Genomic DNA, 22,947 nt, shown 5'->3' on the forward strand with positions numbered 1-22,947 from the left:
TATACTTCGGAGTTTTATTGTAACCTGAATGTACAATTTAGTAGAACCAAACTTATTCCACTACTTCCCAGCTGCTTCTCAAGATAATCCTTGCCACTACTTTCTAATTCTTTTATTGTTGATCAATTGTTATAGTTTGAGATCTATAATTGTTACCATGTGTTAAAAAATGAATTTTTATTACACAACTATTATGAAAGTTCAAGTTGTTTAGAAATTTGCTAAAGTACATGATAATAATACTCTCAGCTTAATACAGGTTCGTAAAAAGTGATCTTTTCTACTCTAGAATCCAGATCTGTTAAAATAGCTGACTTTAAATTATTAGTATTAAACAAGTCAAACTTCTGTTATTGTGGCACTTCAGTAGAGGAGATGTCCTTCTGCTGCACACTGCAGTTATGCTGGGTCACTGAGAGCAGGGAGCAAACCTAAGTTTTCTTAAGGCGTTAGACGTTTGGGATCACGAGGGAACATAGATGTCTGCCGAACATTGCTCAATCCAAGAAACAGCATGGTAACTCTTTCCAATCCTGTCAAAATTAAATGGAACATTATGAATACCAGGCAGCACTAGACCAGAAGAAAGTGAGAACAAACAACCACTTTATATTTTCTGTGGGTTTTGAAGATAGTTTGAGCTCCAATACCTTTTCATGCTTTGTACTGGATTTGTGTCACACTTGCCAAAGAGAGAAGCTGTCCTTACTGAGTGCAAAGTGCCTTGCTTCTAATGGTATATGTGCAACTTTATCTATATATATATTTCTCTAAGGCGTACCCATCACTAATCCCATGTGTGGCAGCGAGCTGCCGGCAGGGGAGAGGAAAGTGGACAGGCTTGTGGGTGAGTAGGGAAAGAAAATGGCAGCGGGAGGAAGAAAATGGCGGTGGCAGGCAGGCGGGGGTGGGAAGAAAACGCCAGTGGCAATGGGAGAGGAAAGAAAATGCTGGTGGCAGGCGGGCAAAAGAGAGTGGCGGACAGGCAGGAGGGGAATGAGTGGCGGCTGAGAACAGAGGGAAAACCGAGGTGCAGGGGAGGAGCAGGGAGAACTAGAGGCGCAGATGCTCTGCACCCAGGCCAGCTAGTTTATTTTAAGACAGTCACCTTGATCCAGAGCCTCATGTTTACAGTAGGCTGCCCCATTTGCTTCAACTGAATGAGAGCCTTCAACCTTCCCCTTAAGGTCTTCAACTTCATCCAAGATGTTTTATTTAAAAGCAAATACACCAAACCAGATGGTAGCTAATCTATCATGAGGTATCAAGACAAAAATAAAATAAAATACAAGGAGCAGAAGAGAACTGGCGGTGTGTGTGTGTGCGCGCTTAACTAACTCTCTCTTAGTCACAAGTTCTTCTCACAAGCACTCTTCCCCACCAGCCCAACAGCTTTTTCCTCAGCTCATACTTCTGGTTTTGGAGGGCTGCCGATAGAAAATACCATTTAAAATTTGGGAAAAGGAGGGAACTCAAAGGAAAACATAGCAAGTGGTCTATGGGGAAGAGAGCTGGTCTTGTGGTAGCAAGCATGACTTGTCCCCTTAGTGAAGCAGGGGCCATCCTGGTTGCATATGAAAGGGAGACTAGAAGTGTGAGCACTGTAAGATATTTCCCTTAGGGGATGGAGCTGCTCTGGGAAGAGCAGAAGGTTCCAAGTTTCCTCCCTGGCATCTCCAAGATAGGGCCAAGAGAGATTCCTGCCTGCAGCCTTGGAGAAGCCGCTGCCAGTCTGTGTGGACAATACTGAGCTAGATGGACCAAGGGTCTGACTCAGTATATGGCAATCCTAAGGATTAGAAGAACCAATTATCTCTTGCAAATGCCCACAGCTCCCCTCTTAGCATAAGGAGGAAGAGACAGGATTGGGAACCCTGTGTTTTCCCTCACATCATCCAATTTGGTCCCAAGTATGGAGCAAACACAGGTGCAGAGCCAGCCGAAAGGTGGCCTGTGTCCGCCCCCCGCCCAGTGATGCCCTGTGCGTGTGACGTCATGCGCACGGGGGTATGGCCCGGCTCTAGAGAGCCCGAGCTAGCTCCCCCCAGGCATTTCAGGCAGGTTTGCTCCCTGACAGCCTTTATTTCCCTTTCTCTCCCTCCAGCAAGGGAGTTAAAGAGAAATGAAGGCTGTCAGGCAGCAAACACTTCCTGAAATGACTGGGGGAGAGATCACTCGGGGCTCTCTGGAGCCTGGGCATGGAAGAGTTTGCTCGAGGCTCTCCGGAGCTTGACGTCACGCACACCAGGGCTTTTGGTGGCCTTTTCAATTGGTGGCCCAGGTCCTTTGAACCCTGAGCAAACACATAGCTTTAGATGAGAACAGTATAACAAAAAAGCACTAAGTATTTAAGATTTATTCATACCCTTATAATACAAAAACTATATTTGTATTATAAGGTTAGGAATAAGTCTTAAATAGATAATTTGTTCCCCCCCGCACCCCTCATCATTCACCATTTCCTGATAGGAACAGGAGAAAAGAACAAAGCTAACCAGCAGTAACATTTTCTTTTTTGATCACATGCCTCTGAATATTGATTACTTCCTCAATTGTAGTTTTACAAAAAGAAAGCAAATATGGATTTCTTACAATATGGATTTCTTTATAAATTCTCAAGGATAAGCAGCTTAGAAAGTAGCTCTCTCTCACACACAAACCCCGTGTAAATCCAGGTTATGCTCAAATGCTTTGCCATAACACTGTCCTTCCATCTGCTGTTTAACCAGAGCTAGAACAGAACATGAAATAAGCTACATTACCTATGCCACCGCCAGCATGGGGAGGTGCACCAAAACGAAATGAATCGATGTAAGCCTTAATTTTCTCTAAATCTGAAAAGGAAATAGTTTATTTTATTTCATGTCTAATTCTCATTAGAATCATGGAAAACACAACAGAGGAAAAAGAACCAATATTATCCATAGATCTTCCTGGCAAACTAACTAAGAGGGGTAAAATCAATTTACTGCATGGAGTGCTATAGAAAGCACAGTGAAGTAAAATCTGTGCCACATTTTCTACTTCCCCTGAAACACAGGGGCACCTGCACAAATGATAAGGTATCTTTTTATATCTGCCCTCCAACTGTACCAATGGGAAAACACTGAGACAAACCAAAGTAAAAGATCTCTCATGTGTTGGGCATGTCACATTATAAAGATAACTTGCTGGAGACTGAGGAAGGGTAACCCACCAGTTCTTAATACAACTGGGAAGTTTACTTCTCCCTTCCTGCATTTCAACATCCAAGATACGCTGCCCCATCATTCTAATGGCCTGTTCATGTCCCTTAGCAATTAAGAATTCAGAGAAGGGTCCAAACGTGAGATGTTTTCTCTTCAGCTATAATAACCACCTTGAGTGGGACTGGTCCTTCAAAACTAAGGGGGCCAGCCCAGCTGGGCAAAAGTTGAGTCTTAAACAGTATTCAAATACTGCCACCCACACGCTGGTCTCCACCTTGTTCACCCCAGCCTCCAACCTAAGGGCAGAATCAGAATCACCCTTTGACACCATGAGGACAGCGCTTAAACATTTAGTTTGGATAGCTGAGTTAGTATAAGTTAGTATAAGGTCCCAACTGAGGGCTGCTGCTACTCTTATTTGATTTTTATTCTATCCTAGTTTTTATTGTGCTTGATTGTATTTTATTCTGGTTAACCACCTAGGTTTCTGTTAGCAGAAGGTGGAAATGTAAAACAAATACAAATAAATAAAATAAATAATCCTTATAATCACCCTGTAAGGTAGGGTCAGCATTATCACCTCCATGTTAACAAATGGAGGGGCTGGAGCAGAGGGTAGCTTCCCTAGTGCAATTAAGTGAATTCAAGGCAGAGGTGAAATTTGAATTCGGCACTTTTTGATTAATAGTCCAGTCATTAGGCCACAGCAATTTTCCAAGTTACGCTTGCTGCAAAAATATTCCAAGTACATGGTTACCTGTTCTGAGGTGTTAATAAAAGCCCAATTTATTTTCACTGTTGCAGCATTAAATTATTATTATTGCAATGCTCCTAATGATTCATTTAAAATGAGAACTTTCAGAACACTGTGTATGCAGCCATACAAAAATAAGGGGCATTTCCAGCTGGAGGGATTTTTTGTGGGTGGTTCAGTAAGTTTGTACAAGAACTGTGTTTTTAATAGCTTTAACGTGTTAAATTGTAATTGTTGTAATGTTTTAACCTTATCATCTGTTGTTTTGTTGTAAACCGCCCAGAGACTTGCCTTTTGGGCAGTATACAAATGCGTTAAACAAAGAAACAAACAAACTGTTTGTGCTAGTTATTCTTGGGTATCCACACACAGCAGTTTCTGAGCTATTTTGCCCATCAATAGATCCCACCATTTTCTGTGCACAGCAAGGTGAACACTGAGCATTGTGGCCCCTCCCTGTCACTCCCTCTGTCCCTTTCACCACCCCTAAGGTGCTTAATGTGTACATGCAAACACCTTTTACTTTTTAATTTAAACATTTCTGTTCTGCAATAACACATGTCTGGCTGACTGACCTACTGCAACTTCCATGGAACTTGGATTTTTTTTTTTTTTAAATCAAGCTTCTCTTCATTCTCTCTACTTCACTGATGCATCTATACATAGATTTCTCCTGGGTGTGCCAGGGAAAATGCGTCCCGGCAGCCCAGCTGATTGGTTGGGCTGTGGAGGCGCCTGATTGGCTGGCACACCCAGGGGGAGGAGAATTGGCCGCTGCGAACCATGGCTGCTGGCGGGCCCAGCCTGGTGACGGGTGGTGGCTGTGGGCCTGGCCCGGACGCGGCGAAGCGGTGGCGGGCCCAGCTGAGGGCCGAGGCAGCTGGTGGGCGGGTGGCCAGCCCCGATACCGGGGCAGAAGGTGGGGGCGGGGGGAGGGCAGGAGAGAGGAGCGGGGCAGGGGGAGGGCAGGAGAGAGGAGCGGGGCAGGGGGAGGGCAGAAGCAGGGGGAGGAGAGGGAGGGCAGGAGAGACTGGGGCAGGAGGGTGAGAGGGAGGGGAGGGTGAGAGAGAGGAGTGGGAGGGGGAGGGAGGGCAAGAGGGGGGGAGGGAGGGGAAGAGAAGCAAGAGTGTGGGGCAGGAGAGAGAAGGGAACAGCCAGCCCCAAAGAGCGCACAGATGCTCTGTGCGTGTTGGCTAGTTACTAAATTATTTCCTGAAAATCCTGACCGGCTGTGTCCCTTTCCTTCTGCCTGATCATCTCATCCAATGACATGGCTGCAATTTTACACTCACTTTCCTGGGAGTCCTCAAAATAATGCTTGTTCAACTGGATTAATGGACTTACTTGTGAGTAAACACACAATTGTGGGGCCACAATTTCCTCCCTTTTATAAATAATAAATAAATTTTATTTATTATTAAGTAAATAAAGATTATTTATTTAATCTTAAATTGCTAATCTTTTTATTACTGGGGATGGGTGGGGGGGCGGAGAAAATAAGCGCTTTATCTTCTATTACAAGTTAAATGCTTATGGGGAGAGCCTGTAGGGGAGCGAAAGAGGTTGGTCACTAGGTGCTGCAACCTGAAGAAGAGGGCATGGAGGCTGTGCCACTTGACTGTCCCCATCTCTTTACCTGATGCTTCAGCCATAGACTAGAATAGAATATCGTTAAAATGCTTATATAGCTAGTTTATTTCTTGTTATGATGGTATGAAAACAGGATGCATAATAGATCATTGTGAGGCCATTATGCCATTTGCCTAGATAGCTTAAAATATTTGATACAGCCACACTTATAAGTATTGAGACTTGATTTGGGGCCATATCATCTCCGAGAAGTGAGAAGTAAACAGTATCACAAATACACACTCCTTTTAAGTGGTAAGGACTGTCTCCTAGTAATCTGTAACCATTACAATTATCTGGAAGGACACAGTGTGCATAGACACACATCCACCCAGCTGAGGGAGGAAGCTTCTTTCCCTAAAGGATAAAGAAGAGCACTATTGCTCAAGAATAGCAGTAGAATCAGTGAAAAAGATGGAATATATTACCATCTTGAAATACCCCAAGACCTCAGTTTTTTTCTTTAACTCCTCCTCTCCATATCATTGATTCTGCAAGTTGATAATAAGAAATATAACTTATATCGTTGGACAGACAGAGCTAAAAGCATTACCAATGCCATGATGGAGGGCCCTCTCAGTCAACAGCTGTGGATCGTGAATTCGTTGAGCCCCAGACAGGATCTCTTCTCCTCTCATGAACATATCATAGGAATTGGAGGTTTTCTGAAAAGAAAATTTCTAACTTAGCAACTAGGAGAATACTGCAAAATCTGTAGTTGATATGCACAGCTAAGAAACCAGATAGGTACATATAAACACAAGAACTATTCCGGAGCTCTGGGTCTTGGCTCTGCTACCTTAAATTTGTTTTAATCTGAATGGTGAAATTCAGCACACACCATTTCCTAACAGAATCATTTAGATCTTCCAAAGTTTGAAACTCAATCTGATGCCTTTAAAAAAAAACACACACACACAATAGTGTAACTGCATTTGTATGTGCCTATAGTTTGAGAAAACTCAAAAATGTTCAGAGCTTAGTCATCTTTTTTTTCTGAGGAGGTAGAACATGGTAGAAATTTATAAGATTATGAGCAGCATGGAAAGAGATTTTGTTCCTCCTCATATTACTAATTGGGGTCACTCAACTGAGATTGTTTGCAGTAGGTTCAGGACTGACAAAAGAAACGAGTTTACCCAACGCATAATTAGCAGCAGTATGAGCTACAAAGGCTAAATTGAATTTTGATTTCTTAAAGAGTAACGGTCATCACCTGCTCTGAATTTCCAGAGGCATTTGGCTGGCATTTTTCTGGGGCAGAACTTTAATCACTAACTTGTTTATTATTAGCTGCTTTTCAAATTTTTCCCAGGGCAATGCCACAAATTAGGAATTAACACACCAAAAGTGTAAAACAACCTATTAGCCTAAAAACCTAAAAGGTCAACTATGTATACACATCTATGATCGATAAAAGAGCAGAAGGGGGCAGGAAGGCAGCGTATGCATTTAATGAGTTCATGACAATGTTCACACCACATACTAGAATGGTAGGCTCAGGCTGCCAAGAACAATCCACTTTAGCTCAAGCAGTAGCACGAACTGTAGTAGCTAAATCTGGTTCCTATATCTTTGGGCTTTTCTCCATTTGGCTCAACAGATTTTTGTACAGCTAGGGCATGGCAGCTCAGGGTAGGTTCTCTCCAGCCATTACTCTCTCTCCCAGCAAGCCTTTTTGTGTGGGGCAGTTGTACTGTACAGGGGAACTGGAGAGCATAAACGTGTTCAAGACTACCAATGGCTATTGTTTCACCAGTGCTTGGGTTGGGATGAGGAGGATCTCGAGATCCTCGGATCCATGTATCTGAGATGGGATAAAAGACACCCAACCTCATTTCTGGATACCATTTTGTGTTTCAGAGTCTCAAAATGGTTCCATTTGAAAGAAAGAAAAAATGGGAGATTTTCAACCAATTTGGGGGCATTCAGGGGAAGCAGCTAAGTATGGTAGGCAGCTTTTCCCAGTGTTTCCCATGTGAAAATTGATGCTTATTTGATGTTTCCCCCCAACTGGGAACCTAATCCACAATTCCCCATTGCTACAATGTCTCAATATTCGTGGTTTCTGTATCCATGGTTGTACCGTGGAACGGAACCCCCACAAATATCGAGATCCTCCTATATTTCCCAAAACGGTCACACAAATACTGTTGGCCGTGGCCTGACCCTTTATGCCTGACTCCACAAGTGGCTGCCTTCGTACAGGAGCAGACAAAATCAGGTCACAGCCCAGGTGAGATCCAGAACAGCCTCAGAGAGAGTGGGTTAACATATACTGCTCTGTTCTGTAAGTATTATCAACGGGATAATAGACAAATGGCAAAGATCCATTTTAATTTTGACAGAATGACCCCATACTAGCACCTGACTGCAAACATGTGACAGATTTATCGTCATTCCTGCTAACTTGGCAAAGAGGCACCTTTTAATGTGGTGATTCTCTTTATTTAGCAGGGGGAGAGTAACTGGCTCTATCCACCCCCAGCACAGTACCTCCAGTGACTGTTGTTGGTGTCTATCTTATGTTTCTTTTTAGATTGTGAGCCCTTTTGGGACAGGGATCCATCTTTATTTATTATTCTCTGTGTAAACCACCCTGATCCATTTTGGAAGGGCGGTATAGAAATCAAATAAATAAATAAAATGGCACAGAATCTATGCTAGGCAGCCCTAGGATGTTACAGTGGCCTGCAATGTTGGTCAGTATTTCACAACATTTTCCAAAAAAGTGACAGTAACATAAAAGTTTACTTACAGGGTTTGCTGGGTCTGGCATCGTATAGAATGGTCTTACAGCCAGGGGATATTTATCAAGAATATAGAAGTCTGTGTCATACTGAAGAAGACCACATGTTAATAAAATTAGCATGAGATATTTTAGAAAAGAAAATGCTTTTTTTAACACATACAACAACCTTGGTGTTAAAATGTCTGTTGAAAACTTTTGTACAAACAAGGAGGAAATATTAAGACATGTGACTGAAAATCCATTAATTACAACATACTTAAAGTATCATCCAGTCTCTAGGACAATACACTACAAAGATAAAAACTATATATTATAATATATGAACGCCATGCTACAAATATATGTATCAATTCTTTGTAGGAAATATACTCACATTTCATATTAAACTACTACAATAAATAATAAAGACTGATTTGCTATCATTTTAAGGAATTAGCCTTAAGAGAGAAAGAGAAAGAAAGAAAGAAGGAAAGCATTACCTTTTCCTTTACCAGACGGCCCAAGAGCTTTTCACTTGGTGTACTGAAAACAAAGATTGTCACAGTCAGATTAAAGCAGTTCATGACCTTTACTGAGTTTGCAAACTATATGGAGTATAGATTTAGTGTGCTGTCCCTCACAACATTTTAAACCCTACAAATGACATGATATATGCATGTATCCACTCATGTCTTTTAATGTTTTAGCTCAATTCTGGCAGAATGTGAAACCAAATTATTGGTTAAGAGCACCTCCAGATAATCTGGAGCAGACTGTTTGGAGCAGACTACCTCTACACAATCTGGAGCAGACAATCAGAAGCAGGAAGACTGCCAGGGAGGTGGCTGGACCCTTAGACAATGAGGGAGTGAAAGAGATTATTACGGAGGATATGGAGGTTGCAGAGAAGCTAAATTACCGTGTTTCCCTGAAAATAAGACACTGTCTTATATTTATTTTTCCTCAAGGAGACACACTATGGCTTATTTTCAGAGAATGTCTTATTTTTATTAAGTGTGGTACAACAATCTACATTTATTCAATTATAGTTGAGAGAGACCCACAGACTGTTGCTGGTCAGTGTTGGGGAGCAGTAGCTTTACTGGTGTGTGTGTGGGGTGATAGAGACCCACAGACAGGGGCGTAACGATACCGGTAGGGGTGGCAGGCTGCAAGCTGAGGCATACAGTAGAGGGAAGTACGGTAAACATCTCCTCAGAAAATCTCCTCCTCAAAAATCTCCCCTCCTCCTGGCGGTAAGCACGGCGGTGTCGGGCAGGAGTGTGCAGAGCGACGCCGAGGCCTGCCGTCTGGCCCGGCGTCGCTTCCCAGTGTACTCTCGCCGCCTCCCGCCACCGCCGCGCTTACTCTCGCCGCTGCCCGCCACCGCCAGGAGGAGGGGAGATTTTTGAGGAGGAGATTTTCTGAGGAGATGTTTACCGTACTTCCCTCTACCGTATGCCTCAGCTTGCAGCCTGCCACCCCTACCGGTATCGTTACGCCCCTGTCTGTGGGTCTCTATCACCCCACACAAACACCAGGGGGATAGGGGAAAAGCTTCAGCAAGCAGCCTGCTGCTGAGCCAGGAGAGATCACCACTATGTCTTATTTTTGGGGTATGGCTTATATTGCACAACTGCTTAGAAATCCTGCTACGGCTTATTTTATGGGTATGTCTTATTTTCGGGGAAACACGGTAGTTCTTTGCATCCGTCTTCAAGGCAGAGGATACTGAGCATATACCTGTTGCTGAACCAGGCTTTTTGGGGATGGAGGCTAAAGAACTGAGTCAGATAGAAGTGACAGGAGATGATGTTCTAAACTGTCTGGAAAAACTGAAAACTAACAAATCACCAGGGCCGGATGGCATCCATCCAAGAGTCCTCAAAGAACTCAAATGTGGAATTTGGAAGGGAATTGAAAATACAACGGCTAATATTATAATGCCCTTATGCAAAACTATGGTGCGGCCACACCTGGAGTACTGTGTACAATTCTAGTTAACACATCTAAAAAAGGACATTATAGAAATGGAAAAGATGCAGAAGAGGGCAACCAAGATGATCAGGGGCCTAGAGCACCTTTCTTATGAGGCAGGGCTACAACACCTGGGGCTTTTTAGTTTAGAAAAAAGACGACTGTGGGGAGTCATGATAGAGGTCTATAAAATCATGCATGGTGTGGAGAAAGTGGATAGAGAGAAATTCTTCTCCCTCTCACAGAACACTAGAACCAGGGGTCATCCCATGATATTGATTGCCAGGAAATCTAGGACCAACAAACGTAAGTACTTTTTCACACAAGGCATAATCAACTTGTGGAATTCTCTGTCATGAGATGTGGTGACAGCCAACAACCAGGATGGCCGTAAGAGGGGTTTGGATAATTTTATGGAGGAGAGGTCTATCACTGGGTACTAGTTGGAGGGCTAAAGACCACCTCCAGCCTCAGGCAGGATGCCTCTGAGTACCAGTTGCAGGAGAGTAATAGCAGGAGAGAGGGCACACCCTCCTGCCTGTGGCTTCCAGAGGCATCTGGCGGGCCACTGTGCGAAACTGGATGCTGGACTAGATGGGCCTTGGGCCTGATCCAGCAGGGCTGTTCTTATGTAATCTTCAACTGAGATATCAGGATAGGTGTTGAAACCTGCAGGAGAGCTCAGCCTCTGTTGGTCTCTGCTTGGCCATATGATTGACACTGAATAGGCCATCCCAGATTACACAGTCCACTATGCAGAGTGGGCTGTATAATGCATAGTGACAGTTGCTTTAGGTGGAAGATCACAGAGAGAGCATCACTGTCCTAGCTTTATGTGTGTCATTACAAAAAATAATTGTGTTAGTTTGAATTTTTCCTTCAGGTATTGGAAGAGCCAAGCTATATGTTCAGAAAAACCACGCGGCAGACCTTCTGGGATTGCACCACTTCAGATTGAATGTACTGAGTGTTCTCTATCCATGAAACAAAGAAGAGGAGGAGGAGATATTTTTCTGGCCTTCTGTCTGATGTGCACATACAAGTCTGCTTTTGTTTTCTGTTTTTAAAAATGAAGAGAACAGTCTGAATTGGTATTGTGTCAGAAGGATTATTTTCACATCGTTTTGCTCAATGTGCATTTCAGCCCAAAGACGGGCACCAATAGAGCATGCACACCTGATTTCCTGCTGTGACTATGCCAGTGTCCTGGGATGGTGGGGGAGAGTTGTGCCTGTATACTTCTTCAATACTCCACAGCGTGTAACTGGGAACAAAGGAAGCTGTCACCTTAGACATGCTATAATTGGGAAAACAGACTGCAATCCTTCACAGACTTGAAAGTGCTCTTGAGATTGGAAAAAAAATACAGTTCCAACTTGGGAGGCAGCAATGCTGTACGACAGGAGTCAATTCTGTACAATCTTCTTTTGAGTTAGGGGTTGGTCTGTTTTTTAATCTTGAAGTGACATGCACTACAAAAATGCATGACTGTCGTTTGGCAAACAAAAGACAGAATGTAAGTTGACACACAGAGTTACATGGAGATTTGTCTCATTTATTCAGACACTATAGTGTGCCAGAGTAATATTTGCTTCGAAGTTATTAAGGGTGCAATCCCATGCACACTTGCTTAGGAGTAACTGACTTCACTTCCCACTGACTTCAGTGAGAAGCGTATCTGAGTAAACATGCGCACAAGTGAGCCATTAAGGTTGTTCTACAAACATAAGGAACATAAGAGGCAGGTTTACTCATCATGCATGCAAGACAAATATAATCAGTAGGCTAATTACCTGTTGATTAATTAGACCGAAAATATTTGCTTTGGGCAAATAATCCAATCAACTTTTTGCCACTAAATGTGTTGTTTCAGAATGCTTCAGAGTGAGATAAAGAATATTCAGTTTTGTGTAAAATTTCCAGCAGAGTGAAAGAAAATCATATATGTTTTGAGCTGTCAGTGTCCTTGCTCCTCTGAGAGAGGTAGAGCGTTTTCCTCGTTTGCTCAAGAACAAGGGGAGGAGGCATGCTGGAGAGCAAAACAAACACCAAATAGCACTGTTCATTTGCTGCTAACCCCGCCCCCGCCCGCATCATCATCTGGAATGAGCGCTTTGGTTTTTGCTCTAGTTTCCCACTCCAGGTGTTCAACAATGTGCTACCTGGAAAGGAACAGAGCACTGCAGCAGGGGCTCTTTCATGCAGGCCATTCCTTCTACAAGGGGAGTTTGCTCAGTGTAATGAAATGCTCCTCTGTTCTGCTCAAGTCTGCACAACTGTGGCAATTCCCAAAGACATAGGAGCCTGTGATAAGAGGCCTTAGGTGAGAATCTCAGTCACTGCAAAGCATGAGCGATCTTTGCAACAGGATGGAGTCCAAACGTAGTTTCAGACCTGATTACATCTGCACACCAGTTGGTGGCACTAAGAGCTTCCAACGACAACATGAATGTACCTGAGATCATCCTCATCCCCCATCTCTACTCCAGCTTCACGAAGCATAGCGAGAGCCTCCCGATACTCCAGCCTCAGAGTTGGCTCCAAGAATTTGAATGGTTCACATGGAAACTGTTTGCTCACAGCCTGAATTTCCGTCTGAAATCTGGGCATAAAGAGAAAGCAATTTTCTACAAAGAAGACAGAATACAATGGCACTACCTCTCTTTGCCACAAGAGCTTACTCTGACACCATACAACATTTAAATTGCTACTTTTCTGACTCTCTTGTTAAGACTGAACAGTTTTTAAGATAATATGACCAAACTTCTGACTCTCGCTGTTTCCTTTCCTTTTTAAATACCCAACAAAGTTGGTCAAAACTAGTAATCACTATCCTAAAGATCAAAGCCCTCAGCTTATAGAGATTATTAGTACTCATCCTCTAAAAGTCCTCTGCAAAAAACCCCAACATTTTTTGTGTTTATATAAACACAAAAAATTACGTACAGACACTGGCCAACATCCCCACTAATGGTGCAGAGGTGATGCACGAAAAGCGTCTCTGCAGTGCTTAGTAAAAGAGAGTTGCATGCGCAAGTGGGGGCAATGATTTTTGTAATCTCTCCTCCCATAGACAGTGCTAGTTAACATGCAAAATATGTCCCTGATAGCTGTGTGAAATAGCACCAGGGGGGAAAGAGGTGATTTTCCTTGCCCATGCAGCATGACCCTCAGTTATGAAACACTACAGAAACGTTTTCCACGCAACACCTCTCCACACTGTTAGTGGGGATGTTGGCCAATTACTCTAATCTAAGTGGCCACATGGAAACTTCCCTACATGTGCCAGCAAGGCTTCTGGACACCTTTTCAAGCCAAAAGATGTAGCTTGTGCTGCCCTACAAGTTGTCTTCTAAGACAACTAGACTTCTAAGTCCAAGAAGCTGTAGCCAGAAGAAAAAACACATCAGAAAAATACTCAAAACAAATAGCCACAGCAGAAGAGCAGAAGGCAACAGCTCAGGTTCTCCCATCCAAACTCCCAAGCTAAAAAGGTGGCTTCACCTTGTGCTTTGTGGCCAATGCAACGTGGCATAGCTTTGGAAAATGGATGCCAGCTGTCACTGGTCTGGAAAAACGAAACAGCTACCTGAAGCTTATTTCTATCCACTAGTTCTCAGACTTCAACGTGAATTCTGAAATGTTATTCTGCAGGCCTTTGCTCTATCAGGATTGTCTAGCTGAGCAGTCCATAGCCAAGAGTGGTTTGCTGCTTGCCTGATGTCCTGGGAAGCTCATCAACAGGACCTGACTGAGTCATCTCCTGTTCTTTTCTCAGAAGCATAGTGTCAGACTGCGGACAATGAGGTATAACACGTTTTCTAGCTACCATGGCTGCTAGCTAGTAACAGACCCATTCAGCAATTTATCTAATCCCTTTAAAATGTTCTATATGTTAATTGTCACTAGACTAATAGCACTCAACTCCATTAGTTAATGTTGTCTGAGGAGCCCGGGATGGGGGTGGGTGGGTTGAGAGGATAGGATTTGACTCTTATTCCCAAGTAGTTAATCGAAACTACACTGCCACTCCTGAAGCTGTTATTAGACCTACACTAGAAAAGAAAGATAGCAGCTAGGGAGAGAGGTGCACACGCGCGAGAGAAACGTCCTACTCCAATCAAATGAGAGGGTCCCTCCTCCCCGCCCCCATGGATGCTTTTAAAGCATGGAAAAGATTGTGACATCCAGTCAGTGACCTTCTGTGTCCAATCTGCTTAGGCTCTAGGCTCTATATGGCTGCTTGCAAAAGTGTATTTACTAGTAGTTTTAGATCTCATTTTTGTTCAATGTCTATGTGTGCGAAAGCTAGACTTTGAAGAAGCAAGATAGAAAAAGTATTGACGCTTTCGAACTTTGGTGCTGGAGAAGATTTTTGAGGATACCATGGACAGCCAGGAAAACAAACAAATGGATCATGGAACAAATCAATCCAGAATTTTCACTAGAGGCACAAATGACCAGGCTCAAAGTATCATAATTCAGACACATTATGTGAAACCCCAGCTCCCTTGAGAAGTCCATAATGCTGGCAAAAGTTGAAGGAAAGAGAAGAGGACGACCAGCAGCAAGGTGGATGGACTCAATTATGATAGCAATTAATGCACCACTGAGAGACCTTAAAGGATGAGCTGAAGACAGATCATCTTGGAGAGAATCTATCTATGTGGTCACTATGAGTCAGCACCGACTTGACAGCACTTTATCTATCTGTCTATCTATCTATGTGTGTAAACACACACACACACACACACACTTTTTACCTTTCTTGGAGTCCTTTGAATATCTGCACCATGGTGTCAGCGATCTCATCCGCCACTTCATGATAATGGTAGTTAAAGGCCATTTCAATATCCAGTCCAACAAACTCTGTCAAATGTCTGTGAGTATTTGAGTCTTCTGCTCTAAATACTACACAATAAAAAAGCAAAACACATTTCCTACATTTCATTTTTTAAATGGTAAACAAATAAGTCAATCAGTGTAATTAAAACTAGCCTCAGAAAGAAACTGTAGCACCAAACTACTGTTGTGAGTGACCAAGCAGGACAAGAGTCCTTAACTGAAGCAGAAGTCCATTTGCCCCACCAAAGAGGAGCTTCACAAATACCAAAATGAAGAACTGGGTAGGATCTGCAGCTATCTGTAGTCTCAAGTTCATTTTTCTTCCCAAAATATTTCTTAGCATAGAACCACTGGCAATAAAAGCCATCTTTGGAAACAATATTGGATTTTAAATATAACTGTAGACATTCTATTACGGGGGAAAATCTGTTTTTGAAATACAACACAGTCCACAGACTAGTTAGTATGCAGAAATCGTAGAAGTCTAAGAGTTTACACTAGTGGGACTCTTCTTCACAACCGGTTTACAAGATCATAGCCTTTGGAGAAATCCATTCAGTAGCTCTTCATGCTCTTAGTTTGGGGTCTGTATAGTTAACCAGAAGTAGCATTAATCACACAGCTTCTACATGGGCTGCATGGCCCATGCTAGTCCTGTAGTTGCCCTTCAGAAGCATAATATTGATAGTGCAGGTAAGGCATCACTAAAGACTCAAGTCCCTTGCACGAATGGTTTGTAGGGATCAGATTCCCACAGCTGTGCAAAGTATAACCCAGAAATTATTTTAACCAGAAAGAAAGAAAAAGAAAGAAGCTGATGTAATTGTCTTAAACAGTTTCTGCATCTTGTAATGCATTACCCAAACTAGGCTCAATTACCTCTTTACACTGCAGCTTTACCCCTAAAAGTATGGTACCTATGATCCAGAATGTCTGTTAACATCTGTTTGTGCAATTTCTTTTCTTAATTTTTTTAAAAAATAAATAAAATCTAGCATCAGCATACAGAACTTGACGCATATATTCTACCATTTGTGTAACTGGAAGAGGGTGGTGGTGTACCAGCTTCTCCACAATGCAAAGAGGAACACAAATAACCCTGAGTAATGTTGGGCTTGGTGCTTCTAGAGGACTGAGAAGATAAACAGCTTTTTCGAGAAACTAGGTGGCTAACATAGAATTACTATGCTGTGAAAATCAGAGCATTAAAATAGTTTGCACAGTCTAACTTTAAAATGTATTTATTTTCAGCAAGGATATATGAATAAACCTCTGACACTGTCAAACTTGTAGTCCTGCATTACAGACATTGGCAGACTCATTATCTGAAGCTGCTGTATGATGCAGCAACAGCCACTAGAGGACACCATTGTGCTGCTTACGGTTCTCATATCAGAATATTATAGTTTTTCCTGCACACCCTGTCAAGCTGCCGTATGGATCAGCATCATTCACATGGAACTTTTGTTTGGTTTCCAAATTAGAAGGGAGAAAAAAAAGATTTGCAAGGCTCAGTGCATGCACATCCCAACATTTAGTGCACACTTACTCTAGAGACATGATTGCTGCATTAGTAACAAAGATAAAAAATGGAGTCAACCTTACCTGGCCCAATACAGAAAACCTTGTCAAAGTCAGCACAAATACACATCTGCTTGTAAAGCTGTGGGGACTGTGCAAGATAGGCACTGCTTTTGAAGTAGGAAACAGTAAACACATTGGCACCACCTTCACTCGCAGCTGAAAGCAAAGGAGTCAAACAATTATCTGTCAGACAGCAGCAAGTTCCATTTAGGGCCGCTTTTAGCATTAAGCACCCAGCTCTCTCTAAACAAACAAATATGAGGCCTAAAACAGGCTTGACTGAATTTTACATGGAGTTAAGATCTTTCTTCTATTTCTCAAACACTTTCTTCCACAGATAGGCCATCACCACTAACTATAAGGTACTTGGTTTACAGCACCCAGTTCAGCAGCATGGGGTCAATGAGCCAAGACCTTCAAACTGGTGACTGGCCTTGAGGATAGCAGGGCCTTCCACCCACCTCAGCACAGGACTCAACTGGTTTCTATTCTGTGGCACAAAAACAACCAGAACAGGAGGAAAATGGCAAGACCATTCAAATGATGCTTGAAGGGCAGAGGAAGAATGGGTGTTATAATCCTTGTTTTATACAATTTCCACTCCCACTTCAGACAACTATGATACTAACGGAGGGCATCATATTCCTTCAGCCATCAAGGTCTTTGAGGTAAAAGTTGTATCACAATTCTTGTATGGCATGCATATGGTGTGCTTATCATAACTATGGCCCCCTTGAAGTGGTTCAATCCAACTTTTTGAGATATATATTTTCGATTCCACACTGCATTTACAATGCATCTTTGCACTTGGAACTGGGCTGAATTATAACTGAGGCCTGGGCTTAGTTTTGTGTCTAATTTTTGGCTAATTCCCCCCCCCCCCCCACCGTTGGGTTTGGACCCATTAAGTCTGGTAAATGTTTTTCAACCATTTGGAGGAAGCCCTTGTTGGAAAAACTTTTGACATATGGGTTTACCCCCATTTTTAAAATATCTTTGGGCTATTATAAAGCTAAAATGACTATTAGACAACATATATGATCATTTTGCAATGAGTTGCAAAAAGATTTGAGTTTGGTCTTCATCCACTCTCGCTTTGGGAGTTCTAGGCTCAGATTTACTCCAGCCAGATACCTCTTTAATCTTACAGTCCTGAATCTTCAGAGCACATTCACACTGGCATGTTTTAATGCCTTACCATCAGTTCTGCTTGAGGGAAAATACTGCAACATTCAATTTACTGAGTGAACCTGTCCTTGTGATACGAGTAAAGTGGAAACTGTGGAACATGTTCTTTTGTAGTCTTCTTATTACCAACATATTCATTCTACTTTTATTACACCTATTTTAGTTAAAATGCCAGGTAGGTCTGATGAGTTCTCTCTCTCTTACTTTCTATCAGATCAGAATCCATCTATTTCTGATGGAGTTTCAAAGTTTTGCTGTACTGCTTGTACCATTTGACACAAGTTGACCAAAATGACATAATTTGAATGGCTTAGCACTGTTTGTTTAATAATTATGCATGATGATCCTGTAGTTCTGAATGTAGGAATATGTGTGTTTGTATATGGATTTTCTGCTGGTCAATGGTGATTATATGGGATATGCAGGCAGCCCATACATCAGTGGTGCTATCAGTTTGCAGGTTCAGTCTGGCACATGAGTCGAGTGCTGTAACTATACAACATGGTTTGTTTTATGAGCAGTTGAACACTTGCTTTTACTGTAGTCTACTCTTTTACTTAAAAGATGAAAACAGTAGTGTGACAAGCTAAGTAATAAGTCTGTGAAGATGGGTAGGATTTCTAGTACACACAGCACTTTGGAGAGGGCGGCACACAGACTTTTTACAACAGATATTGTTTCAAAGGAGAACAGCTGCAACTAAGAGAGTGATTTTAAATGTGCATTTAATGACTAACTTCAGTTAATGCTTTCTTCTTCAACAATGAACTCCCGTCTTCTCAGCCTCTGAAGTATGAACTTATTTGAATGTATTATAAACAAGAAGCACATACCAGAAATGATCTTTGGAGTCTGAATTTCCACAAACCCCTTGTGGATGAGAGTTTCTCGAAAAAGCTGGCAAATACCAGATTGGAGGCGAAAGACAGCTTGGCTAGTTGAGGTCTGTAGAGTGAGGAAATTAGGTTACAAATCCTAATGAAATTTCACTTGCTGGACACCATTTGCCTTGGTCAGGACAATGGAATCATTAAACTAGTACCTCAAGAATATTTTATTGCCCAAGGGCCTGCAGAGTGAAGCTTTAGAGACGTGTTTGCACATTAGCGTAACAGCTGAAAATCTGTATTAACAATTGGGGAAAATGGAACCCTTACTGTGAATATATATATTCATATACTGTGAACACACACACACACACACACACACACAGAGACAGTGAAACAGAGATATATACAGTAGGCACAGTATTCAGATATGCTTGCTTTTAAGATACAAACTTTCTTCTGTAGGAGAACATTTCTGGCATGCTCCCACTAATGGTATAATCTTCCCTAATCTGCATTAGCCCAGACAGACAGACAGACAGACAGACAGACATATAAGCTACAAATGTAGATGAAAGCACGAAGTTGTTAAAACTTATTTTAAAAAGACAATGGTTGACATCCAGTAGGAATGTGCATGGAACTGGTCTGTGCACTCTGGCCGACTGGGGTGGAAGGCACTGCCTACCTGTCAGCTCCCGCATGTTTGTGACGTGCGCATGCGCACTCGCTTTTCTGGAGACTGCCAGCAGGGGAAAAGTGGCAGGGCAGGAGCTGACAGGTAGGCAGTGCCTTCCCTGTCATTTAAAGCAAGCCCTCTGCCCTCCAAACTGATTCAAATGTCACTGGATGGCACTGGTTTGGTGCTCCAGGAAGGTAGTGCCAAACTGGTTCCATGCACATTCCTAACATCCAGCACAAGGAAATGTTGGTACAGTAAGAAAAACAGACTAACAGCATTTCTCAGGTAACTGCAATAGTGCACTGGGGAAGGGTGATTTTTCACAACCTTGCCTTTCCCAGGAAGGGGAATGGTTTCCCTCTATGCCACCCAAAAATATGTCCCCAAGGCTGTGGGACATATTTTCAGGTGGTGTCAAACACTGCCCCTTCCCTGGTACACCACTGCAGTTACTTGGGAAGGGCTGTTGCTCTGGTCCTCTCACTGCACCTGCACTTCCTTGCTCCCGATGCCAGCCAATGAAAGGTTACACAGTACTAATGGAAGGATGCTGCATAGATACTATGAGACCTATGCAGCAAACACTGGGTTCGGTACACAGCACAAGGCGATATCCACACTCACCGAGGTCTTCCTCCCCCTACCCACTTTTTCTCCAACATCAAGATTCTCTTAAAATAACAGGCAAGCTTGAGACTCTTCAAATGCCATGGGGATTGCTTGCTTGTGAAATGATTAACACAGTACAGCCCTGAGGTTTAGTGTGAAGAAAAACAAGTGGTGGTGGTGGGGAGTGTTGAGAAATAGAGTTAATAGCAAACTCACAACTGGTCTTTCTACCACGAGCACACCGAGAATGTGGAACTTTCAGTTGTACACTAGTCTACAGTACTTGCAGGTTCTTTTTTCTGTGTGTGTGTGTGTGTGTGTGTGTGTGTGTGTGGTTGTTTTTTTTGTTTTTTTTAAACCAAGGAAGGATGTGCGTCAGTGCTCTGTTTACTACTATGTTTTTTCAAGATTTCAGTTAGGTTGAGGAGACGTGTGGTTTTTCACATGACAAGCCACAGGTGTACATAAACCAATACAAGTGTGATAACTACTCTTTTAAAAAAAGGGGGGGCGGTTTGAAAAAACAAAACATAGAACAGACTGCATTCTTTAAACCAAGGCTCATCTTCATTGGGAGGTTCTAGTAACTAAAATAGCAAGAAAGAAAGTGACTGGGACAATCTGGTAGGGTTTTTTGGCTAACAGAGCAGTTAACCACAGACATGCTGGGTTCTTCAAGGTACAAATCTCAGAGTTCAGAGCAACCCTCTATTTGGTGGAAATGAAGCCCTGACAAAACTACCAAAGCAAAAAGCACATCTTTACAGCATCTATGCAAAATACATGAGAATTACAGCATGTGATGTACTAGGCACCAAGTGTCCCAACAATAATTCAGCAAACAAAGCACTCTCAAGAGAATTATAGATTAAAACAACTGATAATCTGTGCTCTGGCATCCCCTGCACCACCAAAGGACACCTCACTCTTTGTTTTCAAGATAAACCTGCAGATAAAGATAAACATCCAACTGAATGTAACTGAGAATTTAAACAGTATTTTCTAGTAAGGACACTGGCTTTTGAGGCAGTTACTGCAACCTGGATACATCATATATAGTTTGATGGCCTCTTTTGTTACCACGTCTGCATTCACAGGATTCTTCAAACCATGGTTCAGGAACCAAGAATGAGTGCTGATACAGCCCCTTGTCCCACCTCCACCTGCCCTCATGCACACAGCAGCTTAATTATTTCGTAGTCTGATTAAACCATAGTTTGCCATGGTCTGATGTACCATCACATTATAGCATCATCAAACCAAGAAGCTGTGTGTGCAGGGGAGAAGGAAATGCATGAGCACAGGCTTATTCCTGAGCCCCAAATGAAATGTGCTCGAAGGAACTAAATACTGCTGGATCTAAACTGCATACTAGTTTGAAAACAGTTCCAGTTAAAAGGGGTCACTAACTACTGTACATCTTCTATATTTATAAGAGTAACATTTGGCAATTAGCTACGGCTGCAACATTCACCAATCAAACTGACTTAACAATTAAGAAATCTATATGTCGATCAGTACACTAGCCATGATTTAAAAGACCTCCCCTCCACTCAAAGTCAACCTGATGTAAATCAAATGTGTGGAGGCCTCTACCCACAATATGGGGGCTCATAAGCTCAAAAGTGGCAATGAACAGCCCTGGAGCCTGAGCAAGAAAGCGAGGCAGAGCGAAACAGCCTCCAGCAACCTTGTTGTTAGGGCTGTAGGAGCATGTCAGGCCCAAAGAGGGGCTGTGGCCCTATTGCCCTGGTGATAAAGGCATGGCTTGGAAGGCGAGCCAAGTGTCTAAAAGAGGAGTACTGCCATAGGAAAACTGTCTTTTTCATTTCTAGCTGTCAGTCCTTTACTTCAGAGAAAATTTTTTAGAATTAAGACAAAGTTGTTTGGTCACCATATGGTCACTGTTGCTTAGGAACATAGGATGCTGCCATATACTGAGTCAGACCATTGGTCTATCTAACTCAGAATTGTCTTCACAGACTGGCAGCGGCTTCTACAAGGTTGCAGGCAGGAATCTCTCTCAGCCCTATCTTGGAGATGCCGGGGAGAGAACTTGGAACCTAGATGCTCTTCCCAGAACGGCTCCATCCCCTGAGGTGAATATCTTACAGTGCTCACACTTCTAGTCTCCCATTCATATGCAAGCAGGGCAGACCCTGCTTAGCTAAGCGGACAAGTCATGCTTGCTACCACAAGACCAGCTCTCCTCTCCTTATGCATTTTAAAGTTTTTTTGAAACACATGATAAGCTGGTTTTCTGCGGTGAAAGCTAGTCATGATCAAAGGCCATCATGGCTAATAATTCTGATAGGGTCATAAGCAATCCAAAACACATTATTCCGTGTATTCATTCAAGTTGTACCGATAATTCATTTTTAGACTCCTGGTTCATAGGCAACTGTGGTCAATAACCAGCATTTGGTTACTACTTAATGTTTATCTTTTCCAGCCTGAAAGTTCACGAAAGACACATTATTTTAAAACTTATTTCTGTATGACTAAATAAACCCCAACATAGTGAACTAACTCCTGACAAATATGTTCTAATCCAGTAAAAAATATTTAGGAACATGAGATCTACTGTTAATTAGATCTGTACATTGCCTAGAGATTTACATATCAGGTGGTATAAAACTGATAAATAATAAAATAATAATAATTAGCACATGGAATTTGAACTACTGTACTATACTATACTTTCCCCAGGTCTCAGAACTGTGGAGCATTCAGTGAAAATCCCAACAAAACTGCCTGGTTATTAGGCCAGCATTGCATACTATGTAATCTTCCAATTCAAATGCCAGTTTCACAGCTTAAAGACTGAATACAACATGCAAGTTTGTACAAAATGGACAATAGGGGCTAGTTTGTCCCTAGATGGAACATATCTAAAAGCAAGTCTGTCTGTATCTTAAAGAGGACTGAAATAG

At 42.4% G+C, this 22,947-nt stretch overlaps 1 protein-coding gene across 3 annotated transcripts in view; it reads right to left on the bottom strand.

Annotated features, from left to right (window-relative positions):
• DARS1 (aspartyl-tRNA synthetase 1) overlaps positions 1–22,947 on the bottom strand; it is a 137,185-nt gene continuing 114,238 nt past the window's right edge. For all 3 annotated transcript variants that reach the window (XM_053259634.1, XM_053259627.1, XM_053259644.1), the window contains 9 exons: positions 18,730–18,841; positions 16,730–16,864; positions 15,043–15,190; positions 12,735–12,881; positions 8,803–8,845; positions 8,330–8,410; positions 6,125–6,236; positions 2,763–2,834; positions 1–533 (listed from right to left, as the gene is read on the bottom strand). In XM_053259634.1, coding sequence (XP_053115609.1) covers positions 442–533; positions 2,763–2,834; positions 6,125–6,236; positions 8,330–8,410; positions 8,803–8,845; positions 12,735–12,881; positions 15,043–15,190; positions 16,730–16,864; positions 18,730–18,841 — 942 coding nt within the window. In that variant the 3' untranslated portion in view covers positions 1–441. The remainder of the gene's footprint in view (positions 534–2,762; positions 2,835–6,124; positions 6,237–8,329; positions 8,411–8,802; positions 8,846–12,734; positions 12,882–15,042; positions 15,191–16,729; positions 16,865–18,729; positions 18,842–22,947) is intronic.

The sequence above is a fragment of the Hemicordylus capensis genome, chromosome 1 (assembly GCF_027244095.1).
Source record: "Hemicordylus capensis ecotype Gifberg chromosome 1, rHemCap1.1.pri, whole genome shotgun sequence".
Classification (NCBI taxonomy): domain Eukaryota; kingdom Metazoa; phylum Chordata; class Lepidosauria; order Squamata; family Cordylidae; genus Hemicordylus; species Hemicordylus capensis.